Source organism: Dendrobates tinctorius, unplaced genomic scaffold, assembly GCF_039654945.1.
Source record: "Dendrobates tinctorius isolate UK_male_01 unplaced genomic scaffold, ASM3965494v1 ptg000156l, whole genome shotgun sequence".
NCBI classification, from domain to species: domain Eukaryota; kingdom Metazoa; phylum Chordata; class Amphibia; order Anura; family Dendrobatidae; genus Dendrobates; species Dendrobates tinctorius.
The window spans coordinates 11,348,129-11,366,247 of record NW_027361823.1 but is presented as its reverse complement, the minus strand read 5'-3'; the positions used below and the strand labels follow the sequence as shown (position 1 = coordinate 11,366,247).

Sequence of the window (18,119 nt, the reverse complement as noted above, 5' to 3'; positions counted from 1 at the left end):
AATACACCATATTCCACTAAGTCACGTAAGTGGTGATGTTTTACATCAATGTGCTTAGTCCTTGCACTAATCGTCTCACTCCTGGCAAGTTTAATGCATCCTTGGTAAGGATTATGGAGGCCACTGTGCTCTTAGGAACCTCGAGTACTGCTGAAATTCTTTTGTAACCTTGACCAGATCTGTGCCTTGCCACAATTCTGTCTCTGAGCTCCTTGGCCAGTTCCTTTGACCTCATGATTCTCATTTGGTCTGACATGCGCTGTGAGGTCTTATATAGACAGGTGTGTGCCTTTACAAATCAAGTCCTATCAGTTTAATTAAACGCAGCTGGACTCCAGTAAAGGAGTAGAAGCATCTCAAGGAGGATCACAAGAAAATGGGCAGCATGTGACTTAAATATGAGAGTCTGAGCAAAGGGTCTGAATACTTATGACCATGTGATTTCAGTTTTTATGTTTTAATAAATTTGCAAAAACTTCTACATTTCTGTTTTTTTCAGTCAAGATGGGTTGCAGAGTGCACATTAATGAGAAAAAAATGAACTTTTTAGAACTTGCCAAATGGCTGCAATGAAACAAAGTGAAAAATTTAAAGGGGTCTGAATAATTTCCATACCCACTGTATATACACATATATGCCTTCCATCCTGGTTTACGTCCCTTATCTTGGGCCCCATCCTGATAGAGAGATATATATCCCCCGTTCTGTCACTGTTCTTTAATATATAGATAAACAATAAACCATTATACTCACCAGGGGTGAACATAAAAAGTATAATGCACAGCTCTATATAATATAATGCACTCCCCTTAGTCCTCCATAAAGTAGAATACACTCCACATAGTTCTCCATTTAGTGTAATGCAAACCATAGTCTATTTAAGTAATATAATGCACCTCCATAATCCTCCATACAGTTTAAGGCACCCTCCATAGTCGTCCCTGCACTATAATGCACAGCCCAGTCCTCCATATAGTATAATAATTCTGGTATGTCGCCCCCATCCTGGTATATGGTACCCCCATTATGGTAGATGTTACCCCATCTTGGTATATGGCCCCCATCCTGATATATAGATCTCATCCTAGTATATGGCCCCACTGTTGTTCAATACACAGAATAAAATACAATAAGTGCCCCTACCCCCCTTCCGAGGACGCACATCCAGCTGAAGTAGGGGCTGGCATCAGCGGGCCCCTCGCTCACTGGGTCCGGTCACCGCAGCAACCACTGTAACCGCTGTCGTTAAGCCCCTGAATGTAAGCAAAAAAAAAATCTGGTCTAGAGAGCCATGTGCATGCATCACCTCTACATCTGTACGGCCTTTCACATTTTTTTGTGGGGATTTAGAAGAGGATTTTACTGCAGATCCACATAAAAATACTTCAGTTACTCTTTGAATAAGCTTCCTATTAGTTTTACTAGAAAATGCTCAAAATAACGTGGAAAAAAAATTACGGTGTGCATTTCCGGAGCTTACTAATTAAATTCAGTCAGATTTGTTGTAGTTTTTTACTCTGTTTGAATGAACCATGAGGCTACATTTTCATGATACGTGTTTGGTAAGTTTTTTGGTATTGCATATTTTATGTAGTATTTGTGCACCTGTTAAGTTAGGTTACTTGGGCTCATATGTGCCTATAAATTAGGCTGTGTGCCCACGTAGCGATTTTTAAGCGTTTTTGCCACGATTTTCGGCGCGAAAACATTTAAAAATCGTGTACAGAACGCCCCCATGCATTCCTATGGCATTCCGCACATGCTGTGCTAATGCTGCGCTTTTTTCCGCGGCGGAATCGCATCGCGGAAAAAATCGCAGCATGCTCATTCTTTTGTGCGGAATCGCAAAGAACTGTCGCGATTCCGCACCCATAGGAATGCATGAGAATCGCTTACTTCCCGCATGTGGCTATGCCCACCATGCGGGAAGTTAAGCGTCACATGTGCGGATGGTACCCACGGTGTGGAGGAGAGGAGACTGTCCTCCAGGCCCTGGGTACCATACCCCTGTAAAAAAAAAAGAATAAAAAATCGGGGTATATTTACCTTCCGGCGTCCCGCGCTGCATTCCCGGCCTAAGCGTTCCCAGTAATGCCTTGCGGCACGGTCCAGTGATGACGTAGTCTCGCGTGACTCTAGCGGTCTCGCGAGGTCACTATAGCAACGCGAGACTACGTCATCACAGGTCTTGCAAGGCATTACTGGGAGCGCTGTGGCCCGGGAATACAGCGCGGGACGCCGGAAGGTAAATATACACCGATTTTTTTTTTTTGATTTTTTTTTAGCATTTTAACTTTCTATCTTTTACTATTGAAGCCGCATAGGCGGCCTCAATAGTAAAAACCTGGTCACACTCGTCAAACACTATGTTTGACGAGTGTGACCAACCTGTCAATCACTTTCCAAGCGATGCTTCAAATCGCTTGGAAAGTGCTTGAATATCGCACACGAAAATCGCGGCAAAATCGTGGTGAAATCGCGCGGAAAACCGCGCGATTTCTTGGAAGGAGTCCGGTTTTTGGTGTGCGTTTTAACACGCACCGTGGGCACATAGCCTTACAGTCTAAATATCATGTAAATAAAGAAATCTGAGACACAACAGAAGTTGGCGTAAAGGCCACGGTGTTTATTTTAGGGCTACCCAAAGTAAATTCAAATACATTTTAATCAAATATGTAATAAATAATTATACCAAAACTACCTCAATACATTAACCCTATTACTCCCAAGGGTGGTTTGCACGTTAATGACCGGGCCAATTTTTACAATTCTGACCACTGTCCCTTTATGAGGTAATAACTCTAGAACGCGTCCATGGATCCCGGTGATTCTGAAATTGCTTTCTCGTGACATATTGTACTTCATGTTAGTGGTAAAATTTCATTCATATGACTTGCGTTTATTTGTGAAAAAACTGAAATTTGGCAAAAATTTCACAAATTTCCAACTTTGAGTTTTTATGCCCTTAAATCACAGCGATATGACACACAAAAAACTTAATAAGTAACATTTCCCACATGTTTACTTTACATCAGCACAATTTTGGAACCAATTTTTTTTTTTTTTTGGTAGGAAGTTTTAAGGGTTAAAAGTTGACCAGCGATTTCTCATTTTTACAACACCATTTTTTTACCACATCACATTTGAAGTCACTTTGAGGGGTCTATATGATAGAAAATACCAAAAAGTGACACCATTCTAAAAACTGCACCCCTGATGGTACTCAAAACCACATTCAAGAAGTTTATTAACCCTTCAGGTGCTTTACAGGAATTTTTTGAATGTTTGAAAAAAAAAAATGAACATTTAACTTTTTTTCACAAAAAAATTCAGGTCCAATTTTTTTATTTAACCAAGGGTAACAGGAGAAATTGGACTGCAAAAGTTATTGTGCAATTTGTCCTGAGTACGCTGATATGTGATATGTGGGGGGGAACCACTGTTTCGGCGCATGGCAGAGCTCGAAAGGGAAGGAGCGCCGTTTGACTTTTTCAATGCAAAATTGGCTGGAATTCAGATCGGACGCCATGTCACGCTTGGAGAGCCTCTGATGTGCCTAAACAGTGGAAACCCCCCACAAATTACACCATTTTGCAAACTAGACCCCCAAGGAACTTATCTAGATGTCTGGTGAGCACTTTGAACCCCCAAGTGCTTCACAGACGTTTATAATGCTCGGGCGTGAAAATAAAAAAATCATATTTTTTCCACAAACCTGATCTTTTAGTCCCCAATTTTTTTATTTTCCCAAGGGTAACAGAAGAAATTGGATCCAAAAGTTGTTGTCCAATTTGCCCTGAGTACGCCGATACCCCATATGTGGGGGTAAACCACTGTTTGGGAGCATGGCAGAGCTTGGAAGGGAAGGAGCGCCGTTTGACTTTTTCAAAGCAGAATTGGCTGGAATTGAGATCAGATGCCATGTTGCATTTGGAAAGCACCTGATGTGCCCAAACAGTGGAAACCCCCCAATTCTAACTCCAACCCTAACCCAAACACACCCCTAACCCTAATGGGAAAATGGAAATAAATACTTTTTTTAACTTTATTATTTTTACCTAACTAAGGGGGTGATAACGGGGGGGTTTGATTTACTATTTATAGCGGGTTTTTATGTTTGGCAGCTGTCACATGCTAAAAGATGCTTTTTATTGCAAAAATAAGTTTTTGCATCACCACATTTTAAGAGCTATAATTTTTCCATATTTTGACCCACAGTCCTGTGGGGTCTTATTTTTTGCGGCACGAGTTGACGTTTTTATTGGTACCATTTTCGGGCACGTGACTTTTTTTATCACTTTTTTTTCCGATTTTTGGCAGGCAGAATGAATAAAAACCAGCATTTCATGGATTTCTTTTAGGAGGGGGCGTTTACACTGTTCTGCGTGTGGTAAAATTGATAAAGCGCTTTTATTCTTCAGGTCAGTATGGTTACAGCGATACCTCATTTAGGTCTTTTTTTAATGTTTTGGCGCTTTTATACAATAAAAACCATTTTATATAAAAAATTATTTTTGCATCGCTTTATTCTGCGAGCTATAACTTTTTTAATTTTTTTTTAGCTGATGCTTTACGGCGGCTCGTTAATTGAGGGACAAGATGACGTTTTCAGCGGTACCATGTTTATTTATATAGGTCTTTTTGATCGCGCGTTATTATTGCACTTTTTGTTTGGCGGTATGATGATAAAGCATTGTTTTTTGTTTTTTTTAAGGAGTTCACTAAAGGGGTTAACTAGTTGGACAGTTTTATAGGGCGAGTCGTTACTGACGCGGCGATACTAAATATGTTTATTTTTATTGTGTTTTGTTTATTTACAAAGGATTTATTAGGGATTTTTTTAAAATTTATTTAGGAAATTTTTATAAATTTATTTTTACATGTTTTTTTTTTTACTTTATTATATTGTCCCAATGTGGGACGTTACTGTAAAGTGTCAGCTCATGGATCTGACACTTTGCAGCGGACTGTGTCAGATCAGTGATCTGACAGGCACTGAGGAGGCTTTCTCAGCAGGCACTGACAAAGCCGCCTCCCTCCAGGACCCCGAAGGCCCCCATGGCCATATTGGATCTGATGGGCTCAGGGAAGCACGCAGGGAGCCCCCTCCCTGCGCGATTCTTCCTTGTGCCCCCGGTACACTGCAATCAGTTTGATCGCAGTGTTCCAGGGGTTAATGTGCCGGGGCGGCCCATGATTGCCCCTGGCACATAGTGCCGGGTGTCACCTGTGATAATCAGCTGACACCCGGCCGCGATCGACGCTCCCCCCCCCCCCCCCAGTGAGCGCCGCTGATCGCATGTGACGTACTATTCCGTCCATGGGGGTTAAGTCCCAGGTCTCATGGATGGAATAGTACGTCCAATGTAAGGAAGGGGTTAAAATCCTGTCCACCCAGGATTTGCTGGGTAACACCCTCCCCTCCCCAAAAGAAGCACTGCGACAAGAAAACAAATAGCAATAAAATAGTGGCGGGTGGGCGGTGAGATGCTTCTGTGTAGAAATCTTAGTCAGACAGCTCCAGATCCAGAAAGCAGAGGTTTAAATAGATGCCCGTTTCCTGCCTCAACTGCCAATCAAATTCCTGTTATCAAAATCTGCCTCATCACATGACATACTGAAGAAACCCCTAGAACCCCTGAGTGCCGGCGGAAGTGCCGGGTGTTGATGCGAGAGACTCGTGCGAGTTTCTCGCATCACACGGTAGTGTGATCGGCCTAATAGAAACACGGCACCACTTCATTTTTCACCTACTCCTTGTTTTGCCTTACAAATACTGAGGTAAAATTCTGACCAAATACTGACCGTGTGAACGGGGCCTAATTCTCAGCGAACTCACAAGAGAAAATTAACATTGTGGATTTGAAACATGAACCGCAGGTCAGTATAGACAACATGAGATTTCTATAGATCCCATGGACTATGCTGGAGCTGCTTTTTTGATACAGCAAAAACAAGCAGTGTAAAAAAATCATCATGGGCACAATCTTCAAGTGCTGATCGGTGGAGATAATAATCCTGCAAGTAAAACTGGCACCTATCAGACAAATACGGTATATACTTTTAATATGCCATAAATCTCACAAAAAGTAAAAGCCCATTAACTTTTAATGCGGTCCCCGAACTCTGAAAACTGATCCACTCAAAAATCCTCCTCAAAAACAACTTCAAAATCACTTGGTAAACTCTTCCTCTTTATTCCTATGGGAAATCCACTTTACTATTCACAGTTGTTGTTTTTTTTAACCTTTATTCTCCCTGAAAAAGTTTTAAAAAGAGCCTGGTGGAAAAATAAATTTATCATTTCTTTGAAGTAGATCTAGATAGAATCCATTTCAACTAGATAGAGACAAATCAAAAGGCTGAAAAAAATACTTCAGAAAATAAAAATCCTCAAAACCACTTCAGAAGAAAAAAGAAACTCAACACTCTCAATCTTCCCCAGGAGCAGTTTCTGCTTGAAAATCTAATTGTGTCAATAAAACTTCATGTGTACATGGCCTAAACATTACGGCCGAGGCAACGTGAGTGATGGTGCCTTTCTGATGTCTAGCACCTAGATCACATGCACTACCTGAAGCCTCCCCTAACCCCAGGTTTGCCTCTACATAGGGTCATTAAAGGGAACTTGTCAGCAGTTTTGGCAGATATAAGTTATGGCCACTGCCTTTCAGGGCTGATATACATCATTTTATAATATCCACAGCATTATAGAAAGGTGATGGCCGAATCTTATATCGGCCAAAACTGCTGACAGGTTCACTTTTTGGTTCAATAAGATCATCTTTGCTCGCTGCTATAAGCAACCCAAACTCATTCTTAGGGCTTGTACAGACGACTGTAATATCTGTCCGAGTGCGATCAGACAAGGTATGATCACTACCAGGCCAATGCTATTCTATAGGGCCGGGCACATGTCAGATGTTTTCCTCGTTCTATTGTAGGGTCGGTGGGGCGAGCTGGGGGGGTGGTCCCTCTTCTTACCGCGCAGAGACGACACAGAGACAAGATGGAGACAGATTCTGGGTGCAACAGGTCCAAGCTTTATTCACTCGCTGTCCGCCTGACAGCCTCTCAGCACTCCGCAATTTTCCTCAAGGCTCTCCGGTTACAATACACCACAAAACACCGTACTTTCTCCAGGGACGTATATATATATGTACCGTCCCTTTACTCTTGACGCTTTTGACAGGTCCGTCACTGTGGCCGCCTTAGGCCCGTAAACCAACAGTAATTTCACTGGTCACAACGTCTTTCTTAACACGGTATCCGTAACCTCTGTGCCTCGTCGATATAACCTCTGTGTCTCGTCTATATTGCGGTATTCCTGTCAGGACCACCCCCCTGACGTTCTCTCTCCTCAGTCCCCCTGGTTCGGATTCTCTTCACAGCGCACAGACTGTCACAGTCCTCCTGTCACTGGAGCTCCCCCTGGGGACTGGAACCTTCTGGAACCCTCCCTCAGTATTTATAGCACTCCCGGTACCCTGTCACTGTAACTCCGCCCCCCATGACCAACGATTTCTAAAGCCCTAAGCTGATGTCAAGTCCTTTGATCACACTCCTCCCTGCCATCTAATGGTCAACCCAAGGTACTGCACGTCCACTACACTTACCTAGCTGTTTCCCCACTGTAGTAACTGACACCTGTCTAAACTGTGCAAACCTATCTTTCTCTATACTGACACGTCCGTCCATCAGGTCACCTTCCCTACACTCTCCCTTCCTTTGTCCATTGTCGTCCTCGACAATCGTCATCCCTGCCTTCGTCGTTCTGAAGCTACACCTACACGCTGTTGGGCCAAACCTACTACCTGCGGGGGCCGAACCATACTGGGAGCACTATGCTCTGAGCAGCCTACTGCTACTCACCAGCACGCACGCCACATGACAACGTCTTTCAAATTGGGCTAGGTACACCCATATTCTCTATGGCGTGTACCTTCCCCTACTCTCACCTTCCACTATTCGGTACGCCATGATCGCGGTATCACACTTACCAGATCATTACCAGCGCCCGCCTTCCTCCTTCAGGGGTGTCCGTGGTGTTGGGAACCTGACCTAGGACGGCTGTCTTTCCCCCGTCTTACATCTTTTACCTTTCTTTCAGTTAGGCCGGGGTCACACTGGCGAGGAATACGGCCGAGTGAGAGGCGCTAAAAGCACGCATGAGACACGGACCAATGATTCTCTATGGGGTCCCTCGCACCAGCCGTATATTTCTCATCCGTATTCTACGGTCCGTGCCAATCGCAGCATGCTGCGATTGTCAGCGTACTACACCCGTAATACGCCAATGCAAGTCTATGGGTGCGCAAAAAATACGGATTACACATGGACCACAAATGTGACTTGCGAGAAATACGCACCAGGTGTCTTTTAGCAAAGCCGGCAATTCAGTGCGCTATACAGTAAACTCACACTGACAGGTTTAATAAAGAAACGAAAGAATAGATATATACACATAGAATACATATATATACATGCATTCTATGTGTCTATATCTATTCTTTGGTTTCTGTTAGAAACCCTGTCATAGGGCTCCATTATACTGTATGTCCATTTTGCAAGCCTGCGAGAAAATCTCGCCATACGGATTGCATACGGATGCTGACATGCGCAAAATACGCGACCACACCTTGATTACGGATGACATACGGAGCACTATTTAGGGGTCTGTCATCCATATTACGCATGTAAAATACTGACCGTATTTTGCGCTGGTTAGTGTGACTCCAGCCTTACATGTCATGGTAGGCGTCTCGGTCTCCCAGACCCTCTTCACACATAGACCCCTCTTCGGATCTCACACTTCCCGTTGGTCCCTCAGACCTTCTCTTGCCCAGACCTGTTGCACTTACTTGTGCATCTTATACAACAAAATAACTTTACAATATCACAAGTACCCCATTTTTTATATTTTTTTTTTTTTCATTTTCTTTTGCTTCTAAAACCAACATATAACAATGCAACATCACATGTTCTCCTTCCCCCCTTACTTTGTCATTGACACTTCCCCTCTTTTCCGCATCCCTGCCATGTCAGGTAAAGTAACTGCAACTAAAAAACAAAACATTTTTCTGTAACCTGGACGGAAAACTGTCCTTGTGGCCTGCACAACGGTGCAACGAAATTCTGTCAGTCCAGACCATCTCCTGATGGCCGGTAGCAAGGGGCCCCACCACCGTGGAGCTCCTGGGATGCAGGGAGTGTCCACAACAGTCCTCTTTACGGGGGTTCGCTTCCTTCGGGCTCCGCCAGTACTGCCACCGCATAATACCCACGGGGCAGTACTCCTTATAGTAGGACACTAAGTCCCCTTCATGTAGAGCCCGACCATGGCGAATTGAGGCCACATTAATGTAAACCTTCTGGCCTGTTTCGTCACGGATAAACCCGTATCCCCGGTCCAGATTGGTATAGACCAGCCGTCCCCTAGATCTCTCCTTTTCCATGCCGGCCTCTCCTTGAGTGTGGAGCAGGTTCCACACTTCCTGCTCCCGGGCCTTCTTCTTCTTGATCACCTCTGCTACCCACACAGAGGGTACAGCACGGGCCCTGGAGTCCGGTGGGTGGGACTCCGCTGAAAAAGACCGTGAGACAGATGCTGCTGATGATCTCTGTGGCCCAGCAGCCACTGGGGTCAGATGGCAAACGGGGACAACTGGGTCCTCGGGGATTGGAATCACAGGATCCGCTAAGCCGGCCACAACCGACTCCAGCACCGGCATTACCGCGGCCTCAGGACTGGCCGCATCCATTACTTCCAACGGAGCCGGAGTAACGGCCGGTTCCAACAAGGCAGCTACTCTTGGCAAGGGGAGCGCTAGCAGCGTCTTCTTTGGATGAGCGCCGCACTGGTAGCTCCGGGCGGGGTAGCTCAGGGACTTGAGCGGAGGCCTCGCTCAGCTCCACATACACCAATGGGCCCGTGATAACTAGGCCTTCCGGTTCGCAGAGGGCCGCGTGCTGCAGCAGAATGGTGGGGGCCGCTTGTGGAGGCACTGGTAGGGCCGGGGGTACTCTCACCTTCCCCGGCGCTGCGGCCTCCATCCCATCATCACGCGGTTTCCCCCGCAGCCTCCGTTCCTTGCTCCACTGTCCTGTGGGCCTTCCCTCCGGACTCGGGGGCTCCGCTGAGAAGTCCTCTGCCGGTATTGGTGGCGGCCGCTCTCGATGACTCCGCTCAGGCTCCGCTCCCCAGCTCAGTATCCCGCTGCTCACCCGAGCCTCTGAGGGCGACTTCTGGCACAGCTCCATCTCCCGCCGCCATTGCCACTCTAGGCGGCCGATGCCCCGACACCCGCAGCGTCTCATACCGTCCGTTGGGCAGCAATCGAATGGCGCCAGACAGCTGCAGCCTAGCTTTTCTTCTGTGCCACTCCTCCTGCTGGGTGGGGTGTTGGCAGACCTTTCCACCCATCTGCCAGGGTCCAGTACATGGGAGCGTCGGCCTCCGGGCACATACTGCTGTCCACGGGGGTACGTTGGAGGGGGCCCCAGTCCATTCAACATGACTGCAAACACCCGGACCTCTCCGCTGCGCTGAAGCAATGCCGCCATCTTGCGCAGCACCTGGTACCGCCCCGGATCTTCTGTCAGCACCACTGAGTCATCACAGCGCTCCCAATTTGTAATCCACAGGTAAGCCAGTTGTAATCCTCAGGGGCTTTCACTCCACATCTCTTCCCATTACTTGAGGCAGGCCTGCCGCAGAAGATGGGGTAATAGCGGCGGCGATCCTGCCGACTACGCCAAATGTAGGGTCGGTGGGGCGAGCTGGGGGGGTGGTCTCTCTTCTTACCGCGCAGAGACGACAGAGACAAGATGGAGACAAATTCTGGGTGCAACAGGTCCAAGCTTTATTCACTCGCTGTCCGCCTGACAGCCTCACAGCACTCTGCAATTTTCCTCAAGGCTCTCCGGTTACAATACACCACAGAACACCGTACTTTCGCCAGGGACGTATATATACGTACTGTCCCTTTACTCTTGTTGTCGCTTTTGACAGGTCCGTCACTGTGGCCGCCTTTGGCCCGTAAACCAACAGTAATTTCACTGGTCACAACGTCTTTCTTAACACGGTATCCGTAACCTCTGTGTCTCGTCTATATTGCAGTATTCCTGTCAGGACCACCCCCCTGACGTTCTCTCTCCTCAGTCCCCCTGGTTCGGATTCTCTTCACAGCGCACAGACTGTCAGTCCTCCTGTCACTGGAGCTCCCCCTGGGGACTGGAACCTTCTGGAACCCTCCCTCAGTATTTATAGCACTCCCGGTCCCCTGTCACTGTAACTCCGCCCCCCATGACCAATGGTTTCTAAAGCCCTAAGTTGATGTCAAGTCCTTTGCTCACACTCCTCCCTGCCATCTAATGGTCAACCCAAGGTACTGCACGTCCACTACACTTTCCTAGCTGTTTCCCCACTGTAGTAACTGACACCTGTCTAAACTGTGCAAACCTATCTTTCTCTATACTGACACGTCCGTCCGTCCGTCAGGTCACCTTCCCTACACTATCTGAGGAAAAAATTGGTGCATGCACAGGTTTGATCTGATATTCAGAGCCCACTCAGCCATGCAAGTCAATGAGTCTGTGGAAAACCTTAGAGTGCAGTCGGATGACATTTGAGTGCAGTTTGATTTCCACAGACTGATAGAATAGAGAAGATGGAGAATTTTTTTCGTCATCTCCCCCTCATCCCAGAGTTTGATCAGTGTGCTTAGCATAATTGATCCTATTTTCTTGGATGAGAAAAAAAAGACCCTTGTCTGCACCTAGCCTTAGACCAGGTTCACACGACTGTATAAAAGATTGTTCAGAGTTGTATCTAGAAACTTTTTTTTTTTTCTCACTTGTCATCCGTGTGCAATTGTATTTTTACTCAGCAGCTATTAATCATTTACAAATAACAATAAAATAGGGACGGGTGGGCAAGCAGATGCTTCCGTGTAGAAAAGCAGAGGTTTAAATAGATGCCCGTTTCCCGCCTAAACCGCCAACTGCCAATCAAATTCCTGCTACCAAAATCTGCCTTATCACATGACATACTGAAGAAACCCTTAGAAGGGTGATACCACTAACAGAACCTTATGAAACAGGGGGGGAGTGGATGAAAATGAATGATAAATGGAATGTACCACATTAATAAAAACTAATAACATTAAATTAATAAAGGCAAAATGATCCCAAGTGCCCCCTTTGATGATATTTTATGGGGGCTCACATTCATTTAGTTTTGGAGTGCGTGTTTTTTTTTTTATATATGCGTTTTCATCACATTCTTGTCTCATTTTGACATGTTGTTCTTTAAAAAAAGCTGCTTTGATTTTGATACTTGCTAGTATTTGGCAACTTTATTTATACAGTCCTTTCCAGTTTCATTTGTTTTTAACCCATGCATTTTAATGCAATATTATGGGAAATTCTGTGCATAAGGCCACAGTCACACGTTCAGTACTTGAGTTTTTTACCTCAGTATTTGTAAGCTTCATATAAGGCCGGGAACACACTACCATGTGTGATGCGAGAAACTCGCCTCTCGCATCAACACCCGGCACTGCCGCCGGCACTCAGGACCGGAGCTGCGGCTCCATAGAAATACATGCAGCCGCAGCTCCGCTGATGAGTACCAGTGGCAGTGCCGGGTGTTGATGCGAGAGACTCGTGCGAGTTTCTCACCTCACACGGTAGTGTGATCGGCCTAATAGAAACACGGCACCACTTCATTTTTCACCTACTCCTTGTTTTGCCTTACAAATACTGAGGTAAAATTCTGACCAAATACTGACCGTGTGAACGGGGCCTAATTCTCAGCGAACTCACAAGAGAAAATTAACTTTGTGGATTTGAAACATGAACCGCAGGTCAGTATAGACAACATGAGATTTCTATAGATCCCATGGACTATGCTGGAGCTGCTTTTTTGATACAGCAAAAACAAGCAGTGTAAAAAAGCTCATCATGGGCACAATCTTCAAGTGCTGATCGGTGGAGATAATAATCCTGCAAGTAAAACTGGCACCTATCAGACAAATACGGTATATACTTTTGATATGCCATAAATCTCACAAAAAGTAAAAGCCCATTAACTTTTAATGCGGTCCCCGAACTCTGAAAACTGATCCACTCAAAAATCCTCCTCAAAAACAACTTCAAAATCACTTGGTAAACTCTTCCTCTTTATTCCTATGGGAAATCCACTTTACTATTCACAGTTGTTGTTTTTTTTAACCTTTATTCTCCCTGAAAAAGTTTTAAAAAGAGCCTGGTGGAAAAATAAATTTATCATTTCTTTGAAGTAGATCTAGATAGAATCCATTTCAACTAGATAGAGACAAATCAAAAGGCTGAAAAAAATACTTCAGAAAAATAAAAATCCTCAAAACCACTTCAGAAGAAAAAAGAAACTCAACACTCTCAATCTTCCCCAGGAGCAGTTTCTGCTTGAAAATCTAATTGTGTCAATAAAACTTCATGTGTACATGGCCTAAACATTACGGCCGAGGCAACGTGAGTGATGGTGCCTTTCTGATGTCTAGCACCTAGATCACATGCACTACCTGAAGCCTCCCCTAACCCCAGGTTTGCCTCTACATAGGGTCATTAAAGGGAACTTGTCAGCAGTTTTGGCAGATATAAGTTATGGCCACTGCCTTTCAGGGCTGATATACATCATTTTATAATATCCACAGCATTATAGAAAGGTGATGGCCGAATCTTATATCGGCCAAAACTGCTGACGGGTTCACTTTTTGGTTCAACAAGATCATCTTTGCTCGCTGCTATAAGCAACAAGGTATGATCACTACCGGGCCAATGTTATTCTATAGGGCCGGGCACATGTCAGATGTTTTCCTCATTCTGTCTGAGAAAAAAATTGGTGCATGCCCAGGTTTGATCTGATATTCAGAGTCCACTCGGCCATGCAAGTCAATGAGTCTGTGGAAAACCTTAGAGTGCAGTCGGATGACATCTGAGTGCAGTTTGATTTCCACAGACTGATAGAATGGAGAAGGAGAATTTTTTTCGTCCTCTCCTCCTCCTCCAAGAGTTTGATCAGTGTGCTTAGCATACTTGATCCTATTTTCTTGGATGAGAAAAAAAATCCCTTATCTGTCTGCACCTAGCCTTAAGGGGGTTTTACACTAAGCGATATCGCTAGCAATATCGCTAAAACGTCACTGGTTTTGTGACGTTATAGCGATATTGCTAGCGATATCGCTATGTGTGATACTTACCAACGACCGGCTCCCCCGCTGTCCATCGCTGATCGCGCGAGAATGTCCGGCTCCATTTCTCGTCGGGCGCTTCCTGCTGAGACTTCCTGCTGTGACGACGAGCGACGCTGGAGGCGGGCGGGAGGACGCAGGATCGCTGTGTGTGAATGGTAAGTATCGTGCGCTGCGTCGCTGCTGCATCGCTGTGAGGTCTTTCTGTATGAAAGCTCACTAGCGATCATTTAGCGATGCACCAGCGATCCTGACCGGGTCAGATCGCTGGTCGGATCGCTGGTGCATCGCTAAATGTAAAAGGGCCTTTAGACCAGGTTCACACAACTGTATAAAAGATCGTTCAGAGTTGTATCTAGAAACTTTTTTTTTTCTCACTTGTCATCCGTGTGCAATTGTGTTTTTACTCAGCAGCTATTAAGCATTGACATTTAGTTTCCTGTCCTACAAAATGGCAATTTATACAGAAAAATCGATGTTTTACTGGTGTTCCAAGGAAAATTGTACATGCTATGATTTTTTTTTTTCACATGCAGATTCAGTCAGTGAAAAAAATTGCTCATTTGCACTGCTCCATTGAATGACATTGCTCCAAGTGCAATCCGTTTTTTTTTTAACAGATAGCACAGATAGTTGTTTGTTATGGAACCTGCATCTACTGTAGGTAAAAAAAATAAAACCCCCAAAACATCCATATGGCAGTGTAATAGTCCATACTGTTTATTCACCTGTGGCAACTTTTCAGTTCACTGTTTTTTTGCTTTTGTTTTTTTTTTTTATTGCTGAGGGTGCTGTTGCCGCTTTTGTATTTTTTTTTTTGGACTGTATGTATATATATCATACTTATGTGGCGAGTCCTACACTTTTATCTTCTTGCACTTTGTTGCACACCTATCAAAAATTGTCTCCAATTGCGTCTCAACTAATTGTGAAACCGTGAGGTCTTCCACACTTTTTTTAGGCATTACAGTATAATGTAAAATAGTTTTTCCTATGTTTTAATATGGTCTACAAAGATTATTAATAAAAACTACAAAGCCAAATTTCAGGATCTTCCTCTTTCTAGGTCTATGTTACATTTACAGTGGCATGTAAAAGTTTGGGCACCCCTGATCAAATTATTAGAAAAAGTTAAGCAAGTTGAAGTCATCTCTAAAAGGTCTAAAGTTAAAGTTGACACATCACCTTTTGTATTTTATTTTTATATATAGTGACCCCTGTTACAGCTAGGGGGTGCTGTGTTCCCCCCAGGATACGCACAGAGGCGTATTGAGGTTATGGGAATGCATTGCGGTCACATGCATACCTGGGATTGCAATGGTGAAGCAGTGACCAATGTGACAAGTAGGGGTCATTGTGTAGTCTCCCCAGGATATGCACTGGGGAAGGCTATAGGTGTGCATGGCAGTCACAGGTGTAGCTGAAACTGCAATGCAGACTGATAAAAGTAAGTGTTAAACACCAACATGTCTAAGACTAAGGCAGAGGTACGGAAAACCTGCTCTGGATGTTTTGTGTGAAGCAGAATGCATGATAGTAGTTTGTGCAGTCTGTTCCATTCCGGCCCCAGGTTTTCCATGTGGCTGAAAGCCACAGCTTGCTATGTTAAAAACCCTGCAAGAAAGGGTTAGTGAGTCTCAGGTGTGTCAGGGCCAGAGTGAGGCCTGGCAAACCACAGCATATACAGTGGTGCTGCTGTCCATGATGACTGGTCACGGATGTGGACAGGTCTTGTGCCCGGAGGTGAACTGGAAGTAGACTGTCTTGTGCCTAAAGGAAGAACTGGCGTGTTTCACAGCAGCAGACAAAAGGATGTTAAGGTCTGTGTATGGCTGTGAGGAGAGACTGTGATACAGCGGTGCAGGACACCCACGGGAACTAGTCAGAGGTGGACTAGTGTGTGTCATGACTGCAGAATAAAGGAGGGTGTAAGTGAGAGACATTTGCATGGCGTGCAGTCGCCCATGGGAACTGGACAAGGTGAAGTACGGCATGTTAAGTGACTGCGATACAAAGCCGGGTACTATGAAGTGCTATGAATGAATGTGAATTGAACATTGATAATATGCACTAAAGTTGTATGCAAGTGTGTGGATTGGAACCTTTCTGCGTGACGATAACACATTAAAGACTTTTATGTTTGAACTTTGTGGGTCACTGCCTCATTACTGCATATGGTGCTACCGCTGCCTTATATATTCATCTTTTACATTTTAAAAAATGCAAAAAGGAAAATGGGCCAGTGCAACAGTTTTGGCACCCTGCATGGCAAGTACCTTATAGCACCCCTTTTGAAAGTATCACAGCTTGTGAACACTTTTTGTAGCTAGATAAGAGTCTTTCAATTCTTGTTTGAGGGATTTTCATGAATTCTTCCAAGGAACATTCTTCCAGTTCTGTAAGAGTCCTGGATCATCTTGCATGCACTGTTATTTTGAGGTCTAGCCACAGATTCTCAATGATGTTCAGATCAGGGGACTGTGAGGGCCATTGTAAAACCTTCAACTTGCACCTCTTGAGGTAGTCTATTGTGAATTCTGACTTGTGGTTAGGATCATTATCCATTTATAGAAGCCAACTTCTTTTCAACCTCCGCTTTTTTACAGATGGTTTTATGTTTCCATCAATAACTTCTTAACATTTAATTGAATTCATTCTCCCTGTATCCTGTTTCCTGTGTCATTGGCTACAACACAATCCCATAGCATGATTGATCCACCCCCATGCTTAATGGTTGGTGAGATTTTATTTTCCTGAAATTCTGTGCCCTTTTTTCCCCACATATGCCTTTGATCATTGTGGCCAAATAATCCTATTTTAACCATCGGTCCACAGTACTTGTTTCCAAAATGCATCAGACATGTTTAAATGTTCTTTTGCATACTACTGATGCTGAATTTAAGGTGAGAATGCAGGAGAGGTTTTTGCTGATGACTTTTCCATGAAGGCCATATTTGTGCAGGTGTCTAAACAGCAGAACAACTTACCACAAATCCCAGAGTCTCCTAAATCAGTGGGTTCAGATTTGTTTCTTTAGCAATCCTACGAGCAGCTCTCACTGGAATTCTGCTTGGTCTTCCAGACCTTATCTTGACCTACCAAGTTTCTGTTAACTGCCATTTATTAATTACATTTCAAACTGAGGAAAGGACAACTTGAAAACTCTTTGCTCTCTTCTTATAGCCTCTTTCTGCTTTGTGGTACTCCACCATTTTCTGAGTGCTTGGCAGCTGTTTAGAAGAACCCATGGCTGCTGTTTTTTTTTTTTTTTTTTTTTTGGCACAAGGTTAGTGAAGCCTGAATTTTTTATAACGCTAGGAAACTTGCATCACATGGTCTTTCCTAACAATGATAGTGAGCAAGCCATAACCCTAACAGGCTATTTAAGTCTGAAACCTTGATCAAAGTTATCTCAGCACACAAATCTCCAAGGGTACTAAAACTTTTGGCATCTGCCCATTTTCCTTTTTGTAGTTTTTAAAATAAAAAATGGCAAATACAGCTTTTCTGCCTAAAATACAAAGATAACGTGTCATCTTTAACTTTAGGCCTTTTAGAGATCCTTTAATCTTCAACTAGCTTATTTTCTGTCAGTGCAGCACTAACAGGTATAATGCATTACAATGCTGGTGCATTATACCAGTGATCAAAGTAATCTCTTCTATTATTTCTAAACACTGTTTTTCGATGATTCCTTTGTATCCCCGTTCATACTGCACCCACACACACAAATAATACACCATTTGAAAGGTAAACTTGCCCCCTTCAGCAAGAAAATAGCCAAACAAACCACACATCCACGATTTGATCACAAAATACAGTTTAAACATTAATTTTCATAAACCTGCAGTAAGGAAAAATGACCTGCAGGTGGCACCACAGTACCCC

At 44.3% G+C, this 18,119-nt stretch overlaps 1 protein-coding gene across 7 annotated transcripts in view; it reads left to right on the top strand.

Moving 5' to 3' along the window:
- The window catches only part of A1CF (APOBEC1 complementation factor), a 107,270-nt gene that overhangs the window by 19,632 nt on the left and 69,519 nt on the right, over positions 1-18,119 (top strand). Inside the window, exon 1 of one of the 7 annotated variants that reach the window (XM_073548239.1) lies at positions 15,881-16,051. The exons of 4 other annotated variants lie outside the window; for them this stretch is intronic. In XM_073548239.1, coding sequence (XP_073404340.1) covers positions 15,950-16,051 — 102 coding nt within the window. In that variant the 5' untranslated portion in view covers positions 15,881-15,949. Of the gene's footprint in view, positions 1-15,880; positions 16,052-18,119 lie in introns of those variants that run through there. 2 more of the 7 variants (XM_073548235.1, XM_073548238.1) reach the window with 2 other exon arrangements.